Source organism: Coregonus lavaretus (assembly GCF_964263955.1).
Source record: "Coregonus lavaretus genome assembly, chromosome: 8".
Taxonomy (NCBI): Eukaryota; Metazoa; Chordata; class Actinopteri; order Salmoniformes; family Salmonidae; genus Coregonus; species Coregonus lavaretus.
Window position 1 is genome coordinate 58499062 of NC_139995.1, and position 22441 is coordinate 58521502.

At 48.5% G+C, this 22441-nt stretch overlaps 1 protein-coding gene across 1 annotated transcript in view; it reads right to left on the reverse strand.

Moving 5' to 3' along the window:
- Nucleotides 1–22441, reverse strand: part of LOC311134184 (uncharacterized protein) — a 96195-nt gene that overhangs the window by 15474 nt on the left and 58280 nt on the right. The window contains exons 2-4 of the mRNA XM_084167797.1: nucleotides 19233–19696; nucleotides 2826–3030; nucleotides 2117–2298 (exon numbers count right to left, since the gene is read on the reverse strand). Coding sequence (XP_084023923.1) covers nucleotides 2117–2298; nucleotides 2826–3030; nucleotides 19233–19497 — 652 coding nt within the window. The 5' untranslated portion in view covers nucleotides 19498–19696. The remainder of the gene's footprint in view (nucleotides 1–2116; nucleotides 2299–2825; nucleotides 3031–19232; nucleotides 19697–22441) is intronic.

The following is a 22441-nucleotide window of genomic DNA, read 5'->3' on the forward strand; positions in this document are numbered from 1 at the left end:
ACTTCTAAAATGGCACCCTATTCCCTACACAGTGCACTACTTTTGACCAGGGCCCATAGAGCTCTGGTCAAAAGTAGTGCACCGTATAGGGACTAAGGTGCCGTTAGGGACACCCCCCAGAGACTAAAGTCGAGGACACCCCCATCCTGTTCCCAACCCTGCGGTCGACAAGTACAACATGTTATTTCTTCTGATAATATTTGGTTCCTGTGGCGGTGGTGGTCAGTGTTTATACGGTCAGTGAAGAACCTGACACTACTTTGACCGTTGGGAAAGAAGGGGTGCAGCTCTCGAGGACAGCCCTGGCGTGAATTCCACATCTCGGCAGCACCTCAACTCCAGGCTGTATTTCAAAAATGGCACCCTGTTTCACCATATAGAGAATAACGCACCATCTGGGACGGAGCCTAGGTTGGTCCGGGCCCCTGTCTTTTCCCACGGCCTACTCTGACTGGTCAGAGCATCGGAGCACTCCAGGGTCTGTCAGTGTTATGACAGCAGTGTTGCAACGCTGCTCCTGACCAACGCCTTTGTTCAGGTAATGGAGTCAGATAGATGGTGTTTGTTTTAAACTTGACCTGGTCATTTGGTCAACTCCCCCCGTTAGCACTTTCCCTCTGTTCATCCTTCTATGTATCCATCCTTCTCCTTTCCCTCTGTTCATCCTTCTATGTATCCATCCTTCTCCTTTCCCTCTGTTCATCCTTCCATGTATCCATCCTTCTCCTTTCCCTCTCTGTTCATCCTTCTATGTATCCATCCTTCTCCTTTCCCTCTCTGTTCATCCTTCTATGTATCCATCCTTCTCCTTTCCCTCTGTTCATCCTTCTATGTATCCATCCTTCTCCTTTCCCTCTGTTCATCCTTCTATGTATCCATCCTTCTCCTTTCCCTCTGTTCATCCTTCTATGTATCCATCCTTCTCCTTTCCCTCTCTGTTCATCCTTCTATGTATCCATCCTTCTCCTTTCCCTCTCTGTTCATCCTTCTATGTATCCATCCTTCTCCTTTCCCTCTGTTCATCCTTCTATGTATCCATCCTTCTCCTTTCCCTCTCTGTTCATCCTTCTATGTATCCATCCTTCTCCTTAACCCTCTCACACTGTCTGGTTAGGGTATGTGTGAATAGAGAACTGAATTAACGAATCGAATGAGGGAAAAACATCAGCCTCAGTTCCAGGTAACTAATCATGGACAGTGTTTAACTTGACCCAGTTAGCATTTCCCCTGTGTTTATTTCCCATCTAACCCGGTCTAACCCTGTCTAACCCTGTCTAACCCTGTCTAACCCTGTCTAACCCCGTCTAACCCCGTCTAACCCCGTCTAACCCGGTCTAACCCGGTCTAACCCCGTCTAACCCCGTCTAACCCCGTCTAACCCCGTCTAACCCCGTCTAACCCCGTCTAACCCCGTCTAACCCGGTCTAACCCGGTCTAACCCGGTCTAACCCGGTCTAACCCTGTCTAACCCCGTCTAACCCCGTCTAACCCCGTCTAACCCCGTCTAACCCGGTCTAACCCTGTCTAACCCCGTCTAACCCCGTCTAACCCGGTCTAACCCCGTCTAACCCCGTCTAACCCCGTCTAACCCCGTCTAACCCCGTCTAACCCCGCCTAACCCCGTCTAACCCCGTCTAACCCCGTCTAACCCCGTCTAACCCCGTCTAACCCGGTCTAACCCGGTCTAACTCTGTCTAACCCCGTCTAACTCTGTCTAACCCCGTCTAACTCTGTCTAACCCCGTCTAACCCTGTCTAACCCCGTCTAACCCTGTCTAACCCCGTCTCTCTATCTGGTTAGGCAACAACATGGAAACAGGAGACTGATGGATCCTCATTGATTGGTTGACTCAGTCAGTCGGTACCAGACACCTCAACATGAGGTCCGTGGTGATGATCAATAAGGAACACACCACCTCACTATCAGCAGCATTGATCAACGGTGCATCCTGTTCCTGACCTTTGACCCATTAGGACCGCATAAGTATAAACGTGCTTCCAAATGGCCGTCGGATTTTATGTTACTACACTAACTAAGAACCCAGCAGATATGACCAAGGCACTGATAGATCAATAGATGGGTAGACAGCCAGACAGGTTGATGTTAAAGGGGATACTGTAGAGCTTCCTGTCCTTGGACTCTGATCTCATGCGGGTGAGCTGCTGCCTGTGGCAACGGAGGCTCCAGGGGTTGTGGCTGATCTTCTCTGAGACCAGGCCGCTGTTATTATCCAGCATCTGGAAGGGAACATCACTGTAGATCTGGAGCTCAAGACGAGGACTCTTGAGCTCCTGGAGACTAGGGGGGGGGGGGGGACAACAAAACACATAGGTCAAATAATGCACCCCAGGACACTAAACATGTCCAACTTATTTAACAGACAGACAGACAGACAGACAACACAGGTTAAATACAAACACAGAACAGAGCACCACAACGCGTTACTGTGGATCTGTAACTCAAGACGAGGACTCTTGAGCTCCTGGAGACTAGGGGGGGGGGGGGTCAACAAAACACATAGGACAACAGGGTTAACACAAGAGAGAGAGACCGCAGGTTAACAAACAGGTTAACTACAGCACCACAACATGTCAGTGTGGATCTGGAGCTCCAGGGGCCTCATTTAGAAACAATGCATATGTAGAAAATATACACCAAAACATGCGTGCGCCTGTTCACACGCAAAAGTTGGCATTTATAAAAACGGAATTTGATGTGAGAATGTGCTTAGCTTCCCGCAAACTTTAGACAATGCATACACTCTAGTTAGCCAACCTACATTATTCCAGCCTTTCATAAGAACAAAGAACCCTGGTCCTACTCACTTCTCAGTGCTGTCGCTCTCCTGCGGTGGCCTCTCCTCCTTCACCTCTGAGGTGGAGCGGTGGAGGCTGCGTCTGGAGTGTTTCCTCCGGGGTTGGTCCCTCTCCGGTACTTCCTCGTGGTCCAGACTCTCGCTCTCCACGCACGGGTACGCCAACAGGTTGATGTAGCCGTCAATGTCCCCCTCAAAACACACCAACACCATGCCTAGAGAGAGGGGAGATGGGTGGGTGATTTACGCAATGACATTTTAAAATACTTCTGGATACACTACAATGTTGAAATTAAAATAAATTGGATTACAGAGAGAGACAGAGGCGGGTGGGAAAGGTAGGGTGGGGTAGGGTAGGGTGGGGTAGGGCAGGGTGGGGTAGGGTAGGGTGAGGTAGGGCAGGGTGAGGTAGGGCAGGGTGAGGTAGGGCAGGGTGGGGTAGGGCAGGGTGGGGTAGGGCAGGGTGGGGTAGGGCAGGGTGGGGTAGGGTAGGGTAGGGTGGGGTGGGGTAGGGCAGGGTGGGGTAGGGTAGGGTGGGGTGGGGTAGGGCAGGGTGGGGTAGGGCAGGGTGGGGTAGGGCGGGGTAGGGTAGGGCGGGGTGGGGTAGGGTAGGGTGGGGTAGGGCAGGGTGGGTAGGGCGGGGTGGGGTAGGGCGGGGTGGGGTAGGGCGGGGTGGGGTAGGGTAGGGCAGGGTGGGTAGGGCGGGGTGGGGTAGGGCAGGGTGGGTAGGGCGGGGTGGGGTAGGGTAGGGTGGGGTAGGGCAGGGTAGGGTAGGGCAGGGTAGGGTAGGGCGGGGTGGGGTAGGGTGGGGTAGGGCAGGGTGGGGTAGGGTTGGGTGGGGTGGGGTAGGGCAGGGTGGGGTATTGAGAATACCTCCATCTGTGTGTGCAGTGCAGCTGTTAGCACTGATGCTAATGAAAAACAGTCATCTGGTAGATGGAAAAGGCTTTCCCAAAAACCTTCTCAATTAAAATGTTGAATGAGCCTGCATCAAATATTTTGACGATAATAAGGGTCTTCCATGGGATGAAAGAGCGATGAGACATAATGTGCTGTCAGAAACCTGCCACTAGAGGAACCACACACCAGACAGTCAGAAGTTAATGAGCGGAAGATAAGCAGGGAAAGGGAAACGATATGGGTTCAGGTTTATAGGAGCTAGAGCTGAATGCCATCTCATCTGGCCAGGCAGTCTGTCTGTCACAACGTCAGGGTTAGAGAGAAAGCAGGAGAGAGAGAGAGAGAGAGAGAGAGAGAGAGAGAGAGAGAAACTAGTATAGAACTCATCTATCTCCTCTGATTAATTCTAGAGTGGTAGAGAATGTGTACGTGAAAGATCACAGTAGAGAGACAGGCAGGGCGGGGCCAGAGTGGGTAAATTATGCTAGCCACTCAGAGAGAGACAGGCAGGGCGGGGCCAGAGTGGGTAAATTATGCTAGCCACTCAGAGAGAGACAGGCAGGGCGGGGCCAGAGTGGGTAAATTATGCTAGCCACTCAGAGAGAGACAGGCAGGGCGGGGCCAGAGTGGGTAAATTATGCTAGCCACTCAGAGAGAGACAGGCAGGGCGGGGCCAGAGTGGGTAAATTATGCTAGCCACTCAGAGAGAGACAGGCAGGGCGGGGCCAGAGTGGGTAAATTATGCTAGCCACTCAGAGAGAGACAGGCAGGGCGGGGCCAGAGTGGGTAAATTATGCTAGCCACTCAGAGAGAGACAGGCAGGGCGGGGCCAGAGTGGGTAAATTATGCTAGCCACTCAGAGAGAGACAGAGGCGGGTGGTGAAGGTAGGGTGGGGTATTGAGAATACCTCCGTCTGTGTGTGCAGTGGACACGTCTACTACTATGTGTAGCTGTTAGCATTGATGCTAATGAAAACAGTCTTCTGGTAGATGGAAAGGCTTTCCCAAAAACCTTCTCAATTAAATGTTGATCAAAAAGGTAGCCTATGCTGTTAGTTTTACAAACTCTACCAAGACATATGCGCTACAAAAACACAGCTAAACAACAGCCAGGGCAGGTCGGGGTGGAGTAGGGCAGGGTTGGGTAGGGTTGGACGGGGTAGTGCAGGGTGGTGTAGGGTTGGGTTGGGTTGGACGGGGCAGGGCAGGGTAGGGTAGGGTAGGGTTAGACGGGGCAGGGCAGGATGGGGTACGGTTGGACGGGGTAGGGCAGGGTGGGGTAGGGTTGGACGGGGCAGGGTGGGGTAGGGTTGGACAGGGCAGGGTGGGGTAGGGTTGGACAGGGCAGGGTGGGGTAGGGTTGGACAGGGCAGGGTGGGGTAGGGTTGGACAGGGCAGGGTGGGGTAGGGTTGGACAGGGCGGGGTGGGGTAGGGTTGGACGGGGTAGGGTAGGATGGGGTAGGGTTAGACGGGGTAGGGCAGGGTGGGGTAGGGTTGGACGGGGTAGGGTAGGATGGGGTAGGGTTAGACGGGGTAGGGCAGGGTGGGGTAGGGTTGGACGGGGCAGGGCGGGGTGGGGTAGGGTTGGACGGGAAGGGTGGGGTGGGGTAGGGTTGGACGGGGTAGGGCGGGGTGGGTAGGGTAGGATGGGGTAGGGTTGGACGGGGCAGGGTGGGGTGGGGTAGGGTTGGACGGGGTAGGGCAGGGTGGGGTAGGGTAGGGTTAGACGGGGTAGGGTAGGGTTAGACGGGGTAGGGTAGGACAGGGTGGGGTAGGGTTGGACGGGGTAGGGTAGGGTTGGACGGGGAAGGGCAGGGTGGGGTAGGGTTGGACGGGTTAGGGCAGGGTGGGGTAGGGTTGGACGGGGTAGGGCAGGGTGGGGTAGGGTTGGACGGGGTAGGGCAGGACGGGGTGGGGTAGGGTAGGGTTGGACGGGGTGGGGTAGGGTTAGACGGGGTAGGGCAGGGTGGGGTAGGATGGGGTTAGACGGGGTGGGGCAGGGTGGGGTAGGGTTGGACGGGGTGGGGTAGGGTAGGGTTGGACGGGGTGGGGTAGGGTTAGACGGGGTAGGGCAGGGTGGGGTAGGGTAGGATGGGGTTAGACGGGGTGGGGCAGGGTGGGGTAGGGTTAGACGGGGTGGGGCAGGGTGGGGTAGGACAGGGCTGGGCAGCAGTGGGTAAATGCTCTTAGCTAGCCTCTCCTCTCCTCTCCTGCTGACTCTTCATGGATACATGGATGGATGGATAGCAGCTAAGGCTTTAGGCTCTCAGATCCCTCCTTGATGATGTCACCAGCCGACCAGGACACAACACCACTAGCTAATCAATGGAAACATGGCTGATGTCAGGGGAGGACCGTGTGTGCTTGCGTGTGTAAGTGAGAGGCAGCCAGAGAGGGTAAGAGGAGAGATCGTGATTATGTGAGCCCAGCAGTGTACTGTGCTCCTGAAACAGAGGGCTAATTCTGTCAGGGATCAGTTAATTGACCATTAAAGATTCAGCCTCTGTGTGTGTGTGTGTGTGTGTGTGTGTGTGTGTGTGTGTGTGTGTTCAGAGGTCTTACACACATAGACTGGTTCAATCCCAGGTGAGTCCCTGGCATGAGCCGGTATTAAAAAATCTTCGCCTTTTACAACATAATAAACAAGATTACATGGACAGAAGGGACCTGATCCCAGATCAGCACCAGAAGGGACCTGATCCCAGATCAGCACCAGAAGGGACCTGATCCCAGATCAGCACCAGAAGGGACCTGATCCCAGATCAGCACCAGAAGGGACCTGATCCCAGATCAGCACCAGAAGGGACCTGATCCCAGATCAGCACTCCTATTTTGAGACGTTCTATGAATATGGGCCCGTCTTCCATTTCATGCAACAGAAGCTAACTGAGTTCAGCAGCACTGAATAGGAGGACCATGTTGATCTAACTCAGGGGTTCGCACACTTTTTTGGCCCACGACCCCATTTTGATATCTGAAAATTCTCGCGACCCCAACCATGTGAAAAAAATTATGTCATTAACAGCCAATGTTCACTTTTTTATTTGGGGCTATGGCAGTCAATTGAAAAACATTCTAACAGTATTTCTGATTGTCTTCTCAACTCACCATCACATACTTTTAATGTGGGGCTATGACAGTCAATTAGTCTGACATCATGTCTCTTATCTCACCACCACTAATGAGATGGGTGTGGCTTGATGCATGTGGCATTGGAGCTTCTCAAAGTCGGGGGGCGTGGTCGACAGTGCACACCTCCTCTCTGCTGTCAAATCCAACCTGGATCGATATTTGGTTTGAATGCAGACGAGAGCACTGAATCCAGCTTCACACAGATATGTGCTGGCGAAGGGTACCATGAGATTTATGGTGCCTTCAAGACAACTGGGAAGTCTGAAAAATACGACGTCAAATAATGATGTCAGTGATCTTCAAGTCGGAGCTCTAGAAAGAGTCCCGAGTTGGATGACCGTTCAAAAGTTGTCTTCAGTTGTCTTGTACACACCGAAGTCGGAGATTTCCCAGTTCTGAGTTCCCAGTTGTCTTGAACACACCGAAGTCGGAGATTTCCCAATTCTGAGTTCCCAGTTGTCTTGAACACACTGAAGTCGGAGATTTCCCAATTCTGAGTTCCCAGTTGTTTTGAACGCGCCATTAATGCTCAGGAGGGAGACAGCAGGGTATTTATTCCCTTTGAGTCAAGAACCAAAACTCCTCCGTAGTGACCCGTGAATGCAGCTCGATCAGCTGTTCCATTTCACTTCCTGGCATGACAACTGAGCCAGGATCACAGTCAAACGGATTGGGAAGTAGGTCCCAAAGTGCTCTTCCCAGTGTTGGAGGTGAGCAGTCATCACTCGTGTGGGACACTTACCGATGCTGTTTTCTGTTAGAAACATGCACAGCCGAGGGAAGGGGGCATGGTTCTCTTTTGAAAGACTCTCCAATAAGAATTCATTCCCTAAAATCCACTGATTCGGTCACTCATTTGTAGAATGTTTTTGTATTTCCCCTGCATGCTTGCGTTCAGTTCCCTCTTGATTACTAGCATTAGCATCCATTCTTTGTTTAACAGGGTTATCTGACAAAGGTATTGATGTGAGTTTCTGTGCCTCTGCCTCCCCACACATTGTTTTCACCATATCAATTGCGGCCGGTAATATCAAAGTCTCTGCAATAGTGTGTGGTTTCATAGCGTAGCGGACCTAGCCATTCACCGTGGGAATGACTCAAGTGCAACGGTCAAGTGTGGCCTTTTCCCATGATCTAAGGGCGCTCTCTGGTTGAATTTTACATTCTAGATTTTTTAAGTTAACCACATTACAATGATACAAAGATGATATTATAATAGATATATTTTTTCCCCCCAGGATTTTGGAAATTCTCCCAAGGCCCCATTTTCATATCAGGCGACCCCTAGTTTGGGAACCGCTGATCTAACTCAAAAGGACCGTGTTTACATTTACATGTGTGTCATTTAGCAGATGCTCTTAACCAGAGCATCTTACAGGAGCAATTAGGGTTAAGTGCCTTGCTCAAGGGCACAATGACAGATTTTTCACTTAGTTAGCTCTGGGATTCGAACCAGCAACCCATGGCTCTTAACCGCTAGGCTACCTACCGCTAACTGACCATGTTGATCGACCTCAATAGGACCATGTTGATCTAACTCAACAGAATGGCAGACCACATTATCTACTGATAAACAACAACGCATCAAAGCACAGATGAAAGCATGATTTACATACATTTCAATGTAAGATAAATAGCCTAGCCTATAATATAAATAACCAGATATCCCCTGGTAAAGCTTTACAGCTTCCTTAATAGGCGATGTATCACTGACTGTCAGTAGCCCTAAAATAGAGTGTCTGCTAAATGACCAAAATGTAATGTAGACCTCCACGAGAGGTCCAACCACATCCAGTCTGTTGGTTGGTTCTGCAGTAAATACCGGAGCAGAGAGTTCCAACCACATCCAGTCTGTTGTTTGGTTCTGCAGTAAATATGTGGGACGCTTTCCCTTCAAATCAACAGAGAGACAGAAAAGATGAGCGAGAAAGCGAGAGAGGGAGATGAGAAAGAGAGAGAGCATCTTCTACCTTCACAATAAGAAAATCAATACTAAACAGGGTTGCAACTTTCACCGAGTTGTAAAAGGTAGCAGAACTGAAACTGGCTACTCTTTAGTTGACTGATGTAGCTGGCAAGGTAACTGCTGTTTAACTTAACAGTAAAAAAATAATTTAAAAAATAATAGTGTTTATTCGCAGTGCTGAGCTAGTAGTGTAACTGCCATGTAACGTTAGCTAATGTTTCATCCCCTCTCGACTGAGGTGATTGAATAAGCTACGCTAGCTAGTAGCTACCACAGCCAGGTCAGCTCTAGCCTCTAGCTATCTGTCAGATAGCGATATGATAGTGGCTATTATTACCATCTGACAGCTGTTCTTTGTATGGCCTTGTTTTGTAGCCTTTGTTTTGTCCCGTTTCAGAAGTAAATGAAGCAAGCTTTCGCCAGTCGATGTAGCGTTAGAGAGAGAGCTAGCCAAAAGTTGGCTAACGTGAGCTATTATTTTTGCCTCAATCAAACTAGACCTGAATCAAACGATGAAACCATCGGCCAAACGATTGAAGATTGATATTCTGACGTTTTTTTTTTTTTTGTGCAACGTGAGTTGTGTTAGTCAGTAGCTAGTCAATGTAACTTCATGGCTCTGTCAGTTCCCCTAGCTAATTCCCTACTTTTCACACTGACACAGTAAGTAATAAAACAGCTCTAACGTTACAGGCTTCACTGTCATGGTGCACAGTAGAGGTACCGATTTCTTCATCTCGCTCCCACCAGCACCCCGCTGGCTTTCTGTCCGACCCCCACCCGCTACCGCAAGAACTGGTCCCGAACCCAACCGCAGTCCTGCAATGTTATTTTAGGCGTATGTGACGCAGCTCACGTGCCAGCCATGGTCCCAGCAATTCCGCGCCCTATAGTCAATATCAAAATGCGCAAAAATAACTTAAGAAATCGGTTAAATTACCAGAGATTCTCACATGGCCCTTTACTGGGCTATATCAGCCAATATGCTACATGCAGTTTGAAGAGACTTGCACTTTCTCTTGAGCAATTTTTTATATCCTACCTTTTAGGAGTGGGAAGATTCCCAGCAGGGTCAGACAGCCAGGGAAGACCAATCTACGGCGCTCAGGTGAATTTTGCAGTATATTCAGTGAATGATACAAAAGTTCCATCTTGAATTGATGGGTAGACCTACAGTAGCTACAGGAGAGCAGCTTAAAGCTTAAAGCTACAGTCTGGGATCTGGGAATAATGGTCATTTCAATTATTGAACCATTTATTATATTCTTGGATGATATAATGTACACCAAAGTAATTATTTACCATGGCTCATTTTAAAGAGGATCAGATGGTGACAGGGGTCTCAGCAGGGTGCGGCAGACAGGGAAGACCAGTCTGTGACAGAGGTGAGATTAATTTTTGCAGATACAACACTTTATTCTCTCCGTCCAGCAAACACTGGTCAAGCCAGATGCTATTTTAAGGCAGTCTGACAAACATTCAAAAGTTGATTTCCAAACTGTATCAAGGGGTTGGATAAAGGCTTTTCCCGATGACACACAACATGTGAGGAAGACCTGGGAGAAGCTATTGATGATGATGAATGGATACAGATATGTTAGAATGCCCAGTCATGTTCATATAATCTCAGACATAAATTACTTCAGTTTCAGACCATCCATAGAACGTACTTATATGCCAGTGAAACGGAATATTATGCACTCAGAAATTGTATTATTCTGCTGGAGGTGTAAAACACAAAAGGGGACATATTTGCATATGTTGTGGTCGTGTGAAGGCTAGCTGAATTCTGCCAAAGAGTATGTTCTTTTATCTCAGCATGTCTACAGATTCTCCCTTCTCCCTGTTTTTGTTTGCTTGGAAATGTTGATACTGGAGACTGTTATCAGAAGAAACTGTGTAACCTAGCATTTATAGTGGCTAATAAATGTATTGCCATTAATTGGAAGGATGGTTATCCTCCCACAATGTATGGAAGAAATGTACAGTTATGTACAGTATCACTTTTAAGATTAAAGGGTGTACTGTGCACCTTTCATAAGGTCTGGATGCCTTATATGGAATACAGTACAACAAAAGGAGTGAGTATTGAAAACATGCCCACGTCAGGAGGAGATACCCATTTAGGTAATCCCTAGCTGCTGGGCTGCTCAGTCCTGGCCCTGGGGGTCTGCTGTACTGTTGTCACTCTGGCCTTGGCCTGACACACCTGAAACCAATAATGAATGTTTCACTAAGATCCTAAAGCTGAGTGGGGTGTGTTGGGTTGGGGCGCTGCAGGGCCGTGGACCCCTAGAGGCAGGACGGGGCGACCCAGATATATTGTGTGCAAGTAAAGGGAGCTCTACAGTACTATTAGTCCTCTGATATGAATTGTATGGAGGGTGTACTGTTTCTACAATATGTAGAATCTATGAGAATAGAAAGGTTCAGAACTTTTGTGAAACATCACAGCACAGTTTTAAAAAGATATATATAGCAAATAGAAATCAAAGCTGGATGATGTTCAGAGATAGACGTGAGGGGTTGAGTGGAGCTGAAGGATGGGACTAAAAACAAACAAAAGATAACTATTGAAAAATATACTGTGTCTATAAAATGTATATAGTATGTATGAGCTGGAAGTAGAAGCCTAAGCGTTGTTGTTCATCCGTTTACTCCAATTAGGGGAAGGGGGGGGGGGGGGGGGACTATATTTAAAGATATGTATACACTACCAGTAAAAAGTTTTTGAACACCTACTCATTCAAGGGTTTTTCTTTATTTGTACTATTTTCTACATTGTAGAATAATAGTGAAGACATCAAAACTATGACATAACACATATGGAATCATGTAGTAACCAAAAAAAGTTTCAAACAAATCAAAATATATTTTATATTTGAGATTCTTCAAATAGCCACCCTTGATGACAGCTTTGCACACTCTTGGCATTCTCTCAACCAGCTTCACCTGGAATGCTTTTCCAACAGTCTTGCAGGAGTTCCCACATATGCTGAGCACTTGTTGGCTGCTTTTCCTTCACTCTGCGGTCCAACTCATCCCAAACCATCTCAATTTGGTTAAGGTCGGGGGATTGTGGAGGACATCCATCACTCCATCACTCTCCTTCTTGCTAAAATAGCCCTTACACAGCCTGGAGGTGTGTTGGGTCATTGTCCTGTTGAAAAACAAATGATAGTCCCACTAAGCCCAAACCAGATGGGATGGCGTATCGTTGCAGAATGCTGTAGTAGCCATGCTGGTTAAATGTGCCTTGAATTCTAAATAAATCACAGACAGTGTCACCAGCAAAACACCCCCACACCATAACACCACCTCCTCCATGCTTTACAGTGTGAATTACACATGCAGAGATCATCCGCTCAACCACACCGACACAAAGACACGGCGGTTGGAACCAAAAATCTCAAATTTGGACTCCAGACCAAAGGACACATTTCCACCAGTCTAATGTCCATTGCAATTTCTGAGGCTGGTAACTCTAATGAACGTATCCTCTGCAGCAGAGGTAACTCTGGGTCTTCCATTCCTGTGGCAGTCCTCATGAGAGCCAGTTTCATCATAGCGCTTGATGGTTTTTGTGAATGCACTTGAAGAAACTTTGAAAGTTCTTGAAATGTTCCGTATTGACTGACATTCATGTCTTAAAATAACGATGGACTGTCATTTCTCTTTGCTTATTTGAGCTGTTCTTGACATAATATGGACTTGGTCTTTTACCAAATAGGGCTATCTTCTGTATACCCCCCCTACCTTGTCACAACACAACCGATTGGCTCAAATGCATTAAGAAGGAAAGAAATTCCACAAAATAACTTTGAAAAAGGCACACCTGTTAATTGAAATGCATTCCAGGTGACTACCTCATGAAGCTGGTTGAGAGAATGCCAAGAGCGTGCAAAGCTGTCATCAAGGCAAAGGGTGGCTATTTGAAGAATCTCAAATATAAAATATATTTGTATAACACTTTTTTGGTTACTACATGATTCCATATGTGTTATTTCATGGTTTTGATGTCTTCACTATTATTCTACAACATATAAAATATAAAAAATAAAGAAAAACCCTTGAATGAGTAGGTGTTCTGAAACTTTTGACCGGTAGAGTATATTTACAACAAAAAAATAATATATATACATATATGGGGGATTGGAAATGATACAGACAATGACATTGATGGAAGCTACAATCTATCTGCAATATTAAAGCTGATCTACCCCCTACATTTAAAATTAAAACATTCTACCCTCCCCCCCGCTTCTAAAACCAAAGTTGAGCCCCTGTATACTAATACTGCTCCACAATAACAAGATCAATACTAATACTGCTCCACAATAACAAGATCAATACTAATACTGCTCCACAATAACAAGATCAATACTAATACTGCTCCACAATAACAAGATCAATACTAATACTGCTCCACAATAACAAGATCAATTACTAATACTGCTTCCAACAATATCATTCCAATAGATCAATTATTTGACCAGAGGTGAAATCCATGAACCTTATTCACACCGCGGCCATGGTCGTTCCAAATTCAGGCCAACTGGGTAGGAAGTGAAAGTGCACCATTGAAGTGAATGTATAAAATGTGTTTCAATAGCCTGTGCTAATACGGTCCATTGGGCCCGAGCAATGACGTTCTATAAGCTTCATCACCTCTCCTGTATTCCTCCCTTCATTGGACCAACTATTGTTGTGAAGTAGACTCCTCCTGGACTACAGCACTCTACAGAACATAGTACGTGTGCATTTATTTCAAGAGCTGAGCATTTATTTTTGTGTATTTTATACCAGGTGGTGTTGTTGTTTCATGAACCTCCCTGTATTCTTGGCTGTCCCCTTGGCAGTCCCCTTGGCAGTCCCCCTGGCTGTCCCCCTGGCTGTCCCCCTGGCAGTCCCCCTGGCTGTCCCCCTGGCAGTCCCCCTGGCAGTCCCCCTTGACTGTCCCCCTGGCAGTCCCCCTTGACTGTCCCCCTGGCAGTCCCCCTGGCAGTCCCCCTGGCAGTCCCCCTGGCTGTCCCCCTGGCTGTCCCCCCTGGCTGTCCCCCTGGCTGTCCCCCTGACAGTCCCCCTGGCTGTCCCCCTGACAGTCCCCCTGGCAGTCCCCCTGGCTGTCCCCCTGGCAGTCCCCCTGGCTGTCCCCCTGGCTGTCCCCCTGGCTGTCCCCCTGGCTGTCCCCCTGGCTGTCCCCCTGGCTGTCCTGTGTGTATTATTATCTCATTCTCCAGCCCTACATACTGAACCTTTAAAAAGGTTATAGCCCTACCTGCCTGCCTGCCTGCTCATTCCTCTGGTCTGCCTGCCTGCCTGCTCATTCCTCTGGCCTGCCTGTCTGCCTGCTCATTCCTCTGGTCTGCCTGCCTGTTCATTCCTCTGGTCTGTCTGCCTGCTCATTCCTCTGGCCTGCCTGCCTGCCTGTTCATTCCTCTGGCCTGCCTGTCTGCCTGCTCATTCCTCTGGTCTGCCTGCCTGTTCATTCCTCTGGTCTGCCTGCCTGCCTGTTCATTCCTCTGGTCTGCCTGCTTGTTCATTCCTCTGGCCTGCCTGCCTGTTCATTCCTCTGGCCTGCCTGCCTGTTCATTCCTCTGGCCTGCCTGTCTGCCTGCTCATTCCTCTGGCCTGCCTGTCTGCCTGCTCATTCCTCTGGTCTGCCTGTCTGCCTGCTCATTCCTCTGGTCTGCCTGTCTGCCTGCTCATTCCTCTGGTCTGCCTGCCTGTTCATTCCTCTGGTCTGCCTGCCTGCCTGTTCATTCCTCTGGTCTGCCTGCCTGTTCATTCCTCTGGTCTGCCTGCCTGTTCATTCCTCTGGCCTGCCTGCCTGTTCATTCCTCTGGTCTGCCTGTCTGCCTGTTCATTCCTCTGGTCTGCCTGCCTGTTCATTCCTCTGGTCTGCCTGCCTGTTCATTCCTCTGGCCTGCCTGCCTGTTCATTCCTCTGGTCTGCCTGCCTGCCTGTTCATTCCTCTGGCCTGCCTGCCTGTTCATTCCTCTGGTCTGTCTGCCTGCCTGTTCATTCATCTGGTCTGCCTGCCTGCCTGTTCATTCCTCTGGTCTGCCTGCCTGCCTGTTCATTCCTCTGGTCTGCCTGCCTGCCTGTTCATTCCTCTGGTCTGCCTGTCTGCCTGTTCATTCCTCTGGTCTGCCTGCCTGCCTGTTCATTCCTCTGGTCTGCCTGCCTGCCTGTTCATTCCTCTGGTCTGCCTGCCTGCCTGTTCATTCCTCTGGTCTTGTTGTATCAGAGCATGTGATTATTGTGGGAGGAGTCTATGGCTGTGTAAGTACTGCACTATATAGGTAATAGTGGGACCCCAGGCCAGGCGGGATGCAGGGCCAGCTATGGAGAGGGAGAGAGATTGGACCCCAGGCCAGGCGGGATGCAGGGCCAGCTATGGAGAGGGAGAGAGATTGGACCCCAGGCCAGGCGGGATGCAGGGCCAGCTATGGAGAGGGAGAGAGATTGGACCCCAGGCCAGGCGGGATGCAGGGCCAGCTATGGAGAGGGAGAGAGATGGAGGAAAAACACCTGACTGTCCTCCTCTGTTATTCTCTGTCTGAAATAGACCAGGGGAGTTACAGGTCCATTTCTTTATTTAACCTGATCATCCTGGAAACACGTTCCACACACACACACACGCACACAACCATACACGCACACGCACGCCTGCCCGCCCACCCACACTGGACCGTCAGAGCAGTGACATTGGGAAGGACCGTCAGAGCAGTGACATTGGGAAGGACCGTCAGAGCAGTGACATTGGGAAGGTGCTAAACAGGCATTCATAGAGACAGACTGGAACAGACTATTGTCACCTTTCTCTGTTTGTGGAGTATGGGGACTCTGAATCCAAATATATACCTAAAAGCACTCAGTAAGTTGAGGCTCTCCTCTGTTAGATTTCAATGTACTGTATTGTCAGTATACTGTAGCAAGCCAGCAAAACAATCTCTCAACGCAAATATTTGTGCAGGGAACAATAGTTTGACCTATTCAATGTCTATCCACTTAGGACAACAATAAACTTAGTGAATAAAGCTTCGTCCCACTACGATATAATTTAATACCGCACTCTGCTCCTCACATCTGTCAGTTATCCTACGTATGTTAGTGTATGACATCATGTCATCTGTCAGGAAACAGAACAGTCCATTCTCCTAAACAAATCGCTGAGAGATCTTACAGACCTCTCTCTCTCGCTCCAAGCCTACTTCAACAGGAACCCAGACCAGAGCCAGCGCTGAACCAGCGCCACAGATCACAGCCAGACCCAGAGCCATCACCACAGCTCTTTCCACTGCAGTACTTTTATTAGCTGTCTAATAAATGATGCCATCCCAAATACAGACGGCTGGCTGGGTGGGTGGGAGGGAGGGAGGGAGGGAGGGAGGGAGGGTGGGTGGGTGGGTGGGAGGGAGGGAGGGAGGGAGGGAGGGAGGGAGGGAGGGAGGGAGGGAGGGTGGGTGGGTGGGTGGGTGGGTGGGAGGGTGAGTGGGAGGGTGGGAGGCGTGCTGCTCCACGTGCATTTTAACACTGTGATTTACTCCGATTTAGAAACATGGACACGCTGTAAATGAAGAAAAAATATCCTCTTAAGTTAGTCACACCTGCCCATAGAGTATATTATGTTCAACACTATACTGAAAGATTAGCCAAATCAAAGATTCTATATTTTCAATATTCATAAATTAATGTAAAAAAGGTTTTATTGAAATCAAAACAATACTCGTTTTACAGAGCAAGCGGTAAAGCTGCATAAACTCAGCAACAAAAGAAACGTCCTCTCACTGTCAACTGCGATTATTTCCAGCAAACTTAACATGTGTAAATATTTGTATGAACATAACAAGATTCAACAACTGAGACATAAACTGAACAAGTTCCACAGACACGTGACTTACAGAAATTGAATAATGTGTCCCTGAACAAAGGGGGGGGGGGGGGGGGGGTCAAAATCAAAAGTAACAGTAAGTATCTGGTGTGGCCACCAGCTGCATTAAGTACTGCAGTGACTCTCCTCCTCATGGACTGCCCCAGATTTGCCAGTTCTTGCTGTGAGATGTTACCCCACACTTCCACCAAGGCACCTGCAAGTTCCCGGACATTTCTGGGGGGAATGGCCCTAACCCTCACCCTCCGATCCAACAGGTCCCAGACGTGCTCAATGGGATTGAGATCCGGGATCGTCGCTGGCCATGGCAGAACACTGACTTCCTATCTTGCAGGAAATCACGCACAGAACGAGCAGTATGGCTGGTGTCAGGATGAGCCTGCAGGAAGGGTACCACATGAGGAGGAGGATGTCTTCCCTGTAACGCACAGTGTTGAGATCGCCAGTCCTGTCTAGTCCAGCAACGGTGGGTTTGTACCCATAGGCGACATTGTTGCTGGTGATGTCTGGTGAGGACATGCTTTACAACAAGCCCTCAGTCCAGCCTCTCTCAGCCTATTGCGGATAGTCTGAGCACTGATGAAGGGATTGTGCGTTCCTGGTGTAACTCGGGCAGTTGTTGTTGCCATCCTGTACCTGTCCCGCAGGTGTGATGTTCGGATGTACCGATCCTGTGCAGGTGTTGTTACACGTGGTCTGCCACTGCGAGGACGATCAGCTGTCCGTCCTGTCTCCCTGTAGCGCAGTCTTAGGCGTCTCACAGTACGGACATTGCAATTTATTGCCCTGGCCACATCTGCAGTCCTCATGCCTCCTTGCAGCATGCCTAAGGCACGTTTTTCAGAGTCAGTAGAAAGGCCTCTTTAGTGTCCTAAGTTTTCATAACTGTGACCTTAATTTGCATACCGTCTGTAAGCTGTTAGTGTCTTAACGACCATTCCACAGGTGCATGTTCATTAATTGTTTATGGTTCATTGAACAAGCATGGGGAAACAGTGTTTAAACCCTTTACAATGAAGATCTGTGAAGTTATTTGAATTTCTACGAATTATCTTTGAAAGACAGGGTCCTGAAAAGGCCAAGTTTTATGACACAAATATCTGCTTTGTAGCTTCTCCTGACGAAACAGGAGGCCTGGGTAAGGCCAAAATGTCAGATATGCAAACTTTGATCAATTATTTATCAACTATGCTTTGACATACAAATGTCGAATACATGACAACAATCCTCGCTCCAAACGGACCATTCTATGGATTCATTTCGTGAATACCCCCCCCCCCAAAAAAACCATGGTCCTGTTTTGTTCTAGTTTCATTAGCTCTGTCCTCTCTCTGATACATAGACACACTGTCTAATGGTAATGTCTGTTTAAGGTTACAGTTACAACATCCTCACATCCTGTCTCTCTCCCACAGAGAGAGAGAGAGAGAGAACACTCGGTGTACTGTCAGACCTGCCAAGAAAACACCACACAGGAGAATCAGATCATAGCCTATGAGAGCTCCTGGTCGGTCGCACCTTTGGCATGGTGTGACTTAACAGAGTTTTTTTCCCCCTAAGAGACTTAGTGACAGCGTGCGTCAAGGTCCACAGGGTCTCTCTCTCTGTAGGCTGCAAGGGGAAAGCCTCTGAGTGGGTGTGACGCTTCCAAGAGAACACGGTATGAAAATGTATGCATTCACTAACTGTAAGTCGCTCTGGATAAGAGCGTCTGATAAATGACTAAAATGTAAAAACTCACTCAGGGACAATGTTCGTGGAGAATCAGACCTCGTTGTCTTATGTCAGTAACGTTTCCGCCTGCCTTGAGGGTTTTGGAGGGACGGTAGGAGTGACGCCATTTCACGTAACACAAATGACCATAGCCTATGAGAGCTCCCTGTGACTGTCGTACCAGCCTATGAGAGCTCCCTGTGGCTGTCGTACCAGCCTATGAGAGCTCCCTGTGGCTGTCGTACCAGCCTATGAGAGCTCCCTGTGACTGTCGTACCAGCCTATGAGAGCTCCCTGTGGCTGTCGTACCTTCATCAGTGTGGGACTTTGGCCGTTTTCCGTGGCACAAGATGTGAGCACTCCCTGAACTGTTGCATAGTGGCGTCTCTGTTGTTCGTCACACACCGACAGTGTTTTCCCATGGCACCACGTGGGAGTGCTCCTGTTCTCTCTCAAGTCAAAGTTACTTTTATCATCCAAACAGTGGGAAATTCATTTGACATTGGAACATTCCTCCCACCTTTGTACTGGGTCAGAATTAATGAATGGATGGACGGATGAATAGATGGATGAATGGATGGATGATTGATGTGTGTTTGTCAAACAGAGCATGTCCGGCAACATTACACTACAAGCCAGTGCTCCTACTAATGAGGTGTCTCACCTTTGGCAGTGTGGTGACTAGCTAAACAGAGGGTTTTCTGTTACACAGTGACAGTGAGTGGTTCTGACGTGTGTGTGTGTGTGTGTGTGTGTGTGTGTGTGTGTGAGTGAGAGTGAGAGAGAGAGAGATAATTCCTCCTCTTACCTTTGTACTCTGGTGTAAACTCCTTCATCTCAGGGGGCAGCGACTCGTAGAAGCGTTGCTCCCGGCTGATGAGGGGTTTGCACACCGTGTGGTCATCATAGCGCATCATACTGGTGTGCCCTCCCACCTGGTGTACGAAGGGTTCTAGCGGCACCCCTCCACACCGCCGTCCCCCCTGGCCCTGCCCCAGCCCTAGGCCTGTCCCAAACCCCAGCCCCCCTAGGCCTAACACTGCCTGGCTCGCTCCGTGCTGGGGGAGGCACATGGCGTTGGAGGGCCTGGGGGGGGCATGAGCTCGGGCGAGCAGGCTGGGCGAGCGGGGGGTGCAGGGAGGCAGCTGGGAGCGCACGCTGCCGCCGGGAGGAGGAGGAGCCAGCCCGCCGGCCGCAAACCAAAACGGACCAATCAGATCCCGGCTCCTCGATGAAGAGCACCGGGCGATGACGTCACACCTTCAAAACCACCTGAGAGATGGGAGGAGGGAGGGAGGGAGAGGGGGGCAGGGTGGGGAAGGAAAGATGGAGAGAGAGAGAGTAAGGCAGAGGGGAAGAGAAGAACGTCAGTCAGAAATGTTATTTATTCAGGCCTTATTAGGTGCGTGTCGTTAACATTTACAGTGCCTTGCAAAAGTATTCATCCCCCTTGGCATTTTTCCTATTTTGTTGCATTACAACCTGTAATTTAAATTGATATTTATTTGGATTTCAAGTAATGGACATACACAAAATTGTCCAAATTGGTGAAATGAAATGAAAAAAATAACTTGTTTAAAAAAATTCTAAAAAATAAATAACGGAAAAGTGGTGTGTGCATATGTATTCACCCCCTTTGCTATAAAGCCCCTAAATAAGATCTGGTGCAACCAATTACCTTCAGAAGTCACATAATTAGTTAAATAAATTCCACCTGTGTGCAATCTAAGTGTCACATGATCTGTCACGTGATCTAAGTGTATATAAACCTGTTCTGAAAGGCCCCAGAGTCTGCAACACCACTAAGCAAGGGGCACCACCAAGCAAGCGGCACCATGAAGACCAAGAAGCTCTCCAAACAGGTCAGGGACAAAGTTGTGGAGAAGTACAGATCAAAGTTGGGTTATAAAAAAATATCCGACACTTTGAACATCCCACGGAGCACCATTGAATCCATTATTAAAAAATTGAAAGAATATGGCACCACAAAAAACCTGCCAAGAGAGGACCGCCCACCAAAACTCACGGACCAGGCAAGGAGGGCATTAATCAGAGGCAACAAAGAGACCAAAGATAACCCTGAAGGAGCTGCAAAGCTCCACAGCGGAGTTTGGAGTATCTGTCCATAGGACCACTTTAAGCCGTACACTCCGCAGAGCTGGGCTTTACAGAAGAGTGGCCAGAAAAAAGCCATTGCTTAAAGAAAAAAATAAGCAAACACGTTTGGTGTTCGCCAAAGGGCATGTGGGAGACTCCCCAAACATATGGAAGAAGGTACTCTGGTGAGATGAGACTAAAATTGAGCTTTTTGGCCATCAAGGAAAACGCTATGTCTGGTGCAAACCCAACACCTCTCATCACCCTGAGAACACCATCCCCACAGTGAAGCATGGTGGTGGCAGCATCATGCTGTGGGGATGTTTTTCCATCGGCAGGGACTGGGAATCTGGTCAGAATTAAAGGAATGATGGATGGTGCTAAATACAGGGAAATTCTTGAGGGAAACCTGTTTCAGTCTTCCAGAGATTTGAGACTGGGATGGAGGTTCACCTTCCAGCAAGACAATGACCCTAAGCATACTGCTAAAGCAACACTCGAGTGGTTTAAGGGGAAACATTTAAATGTCTTGGAATGGCCTAGTCAAAGGCCAGACCTCAATACAATTGAGAATCTGTGGTATGACTTAAAGATTGCTGTACACCAGCGGTACCCATCCAACTTGAAAGAGCTGGAGCAGTTTTGCCTTGAAGAATGGGCAAAAATCCAAGTAGCTAGATGTGCCAAGCTTATAGAGACATACCCCAATAGACTTGCAGCTGTAATTGCTGCAAAAGGTGGCTCTACAAAGTATTGACTTTGGGGGGGTGAATAGTTATGCACGCTCAAGTTCTGTTTTTTTGTGTTATTTCTTGTTTGTTTCACACAAAAAAATATTGTACATCTTCAAAGTAGTAGGCATGTTGTGTAAATCAAATTATACAAACCCCCTAAAAAATCAATTTTAATTCCAGGTTGTAAGGCAACAAAATTAAAAAAATGCCAAGGGGGTTAATACATTCGCAAAGCCACTATCACTCACCGTGGCAAAGAGGGGAGAGAGAGAGAGGGAGAGCGAGAGGGAGAGAGAGAGAGGGAGAGAGAGATTAAGGTAGAGCGAGAGGCACAGAGAAAGAGCAAGAGAGAGTGAGATCGATGGAGAGAGAGCGTTAATTGAGTTAGTGAACTTGCCGTAAGCAGAACAGCAATCCAAGTTTTTCCCATCCCAGGGCTCAGACACACAGACAGCATCCCAACTGGTTCACTAAATATTTAGTGCACTACTTTGACCAGGGCCCATAGCTTGTCGGCTCCGGGATTCAAACCAGCGACCTTTCGGTTACTGGCCCCATATTATTCTGTATGTCACAGTGTAGGTCTAGGCCTAGCTAGCCTCTGTAAGTAGGGGGTGGTTGCATTCCAGATATACTTATTTTCAGATCTTTAGTCGCAGGAAAAGTGTTTTACATTTCAGGGTCGGATCACATCAACATGATAAACAACAACGTTACGCCATAGGAGTCTGCAGTGTCTCAGTCTCAGTGTAGGCCAAGCTAAGAGAGGCACTGAAGTCTTCCAGTGGAAAATGAATGTATGGATCTGTAGGTTAATCTGCAGAGAGCCAATCAGCCTCCTTATCCACGTAACAGAACAAACAGATAGCTCACCTGACTCACTGGCCTACTGGATTATTAATCTGACAGACAGGTGACGTCTTCTCCATTATTATTCTCACTCTGACACTGAACATTCCACAACAATAGAAGCTCTCCAAATAAAGGCTAATCAATTGTTAAACGACATGGGGTCTGTTTTCCAGACACATTAATCCTGGACTAGTAAAGACCTTCTCTATTAAGCATGCTTTTTAGTAAAACGAAAGGAGATGATCGTGGACTACAGGAAACGGAGGGGAGAGCACGCCCCCATCCACATCGACAGGGCTGTAGAGGAGCGGGTCGAGAGCTTCAAGTTCCTCGG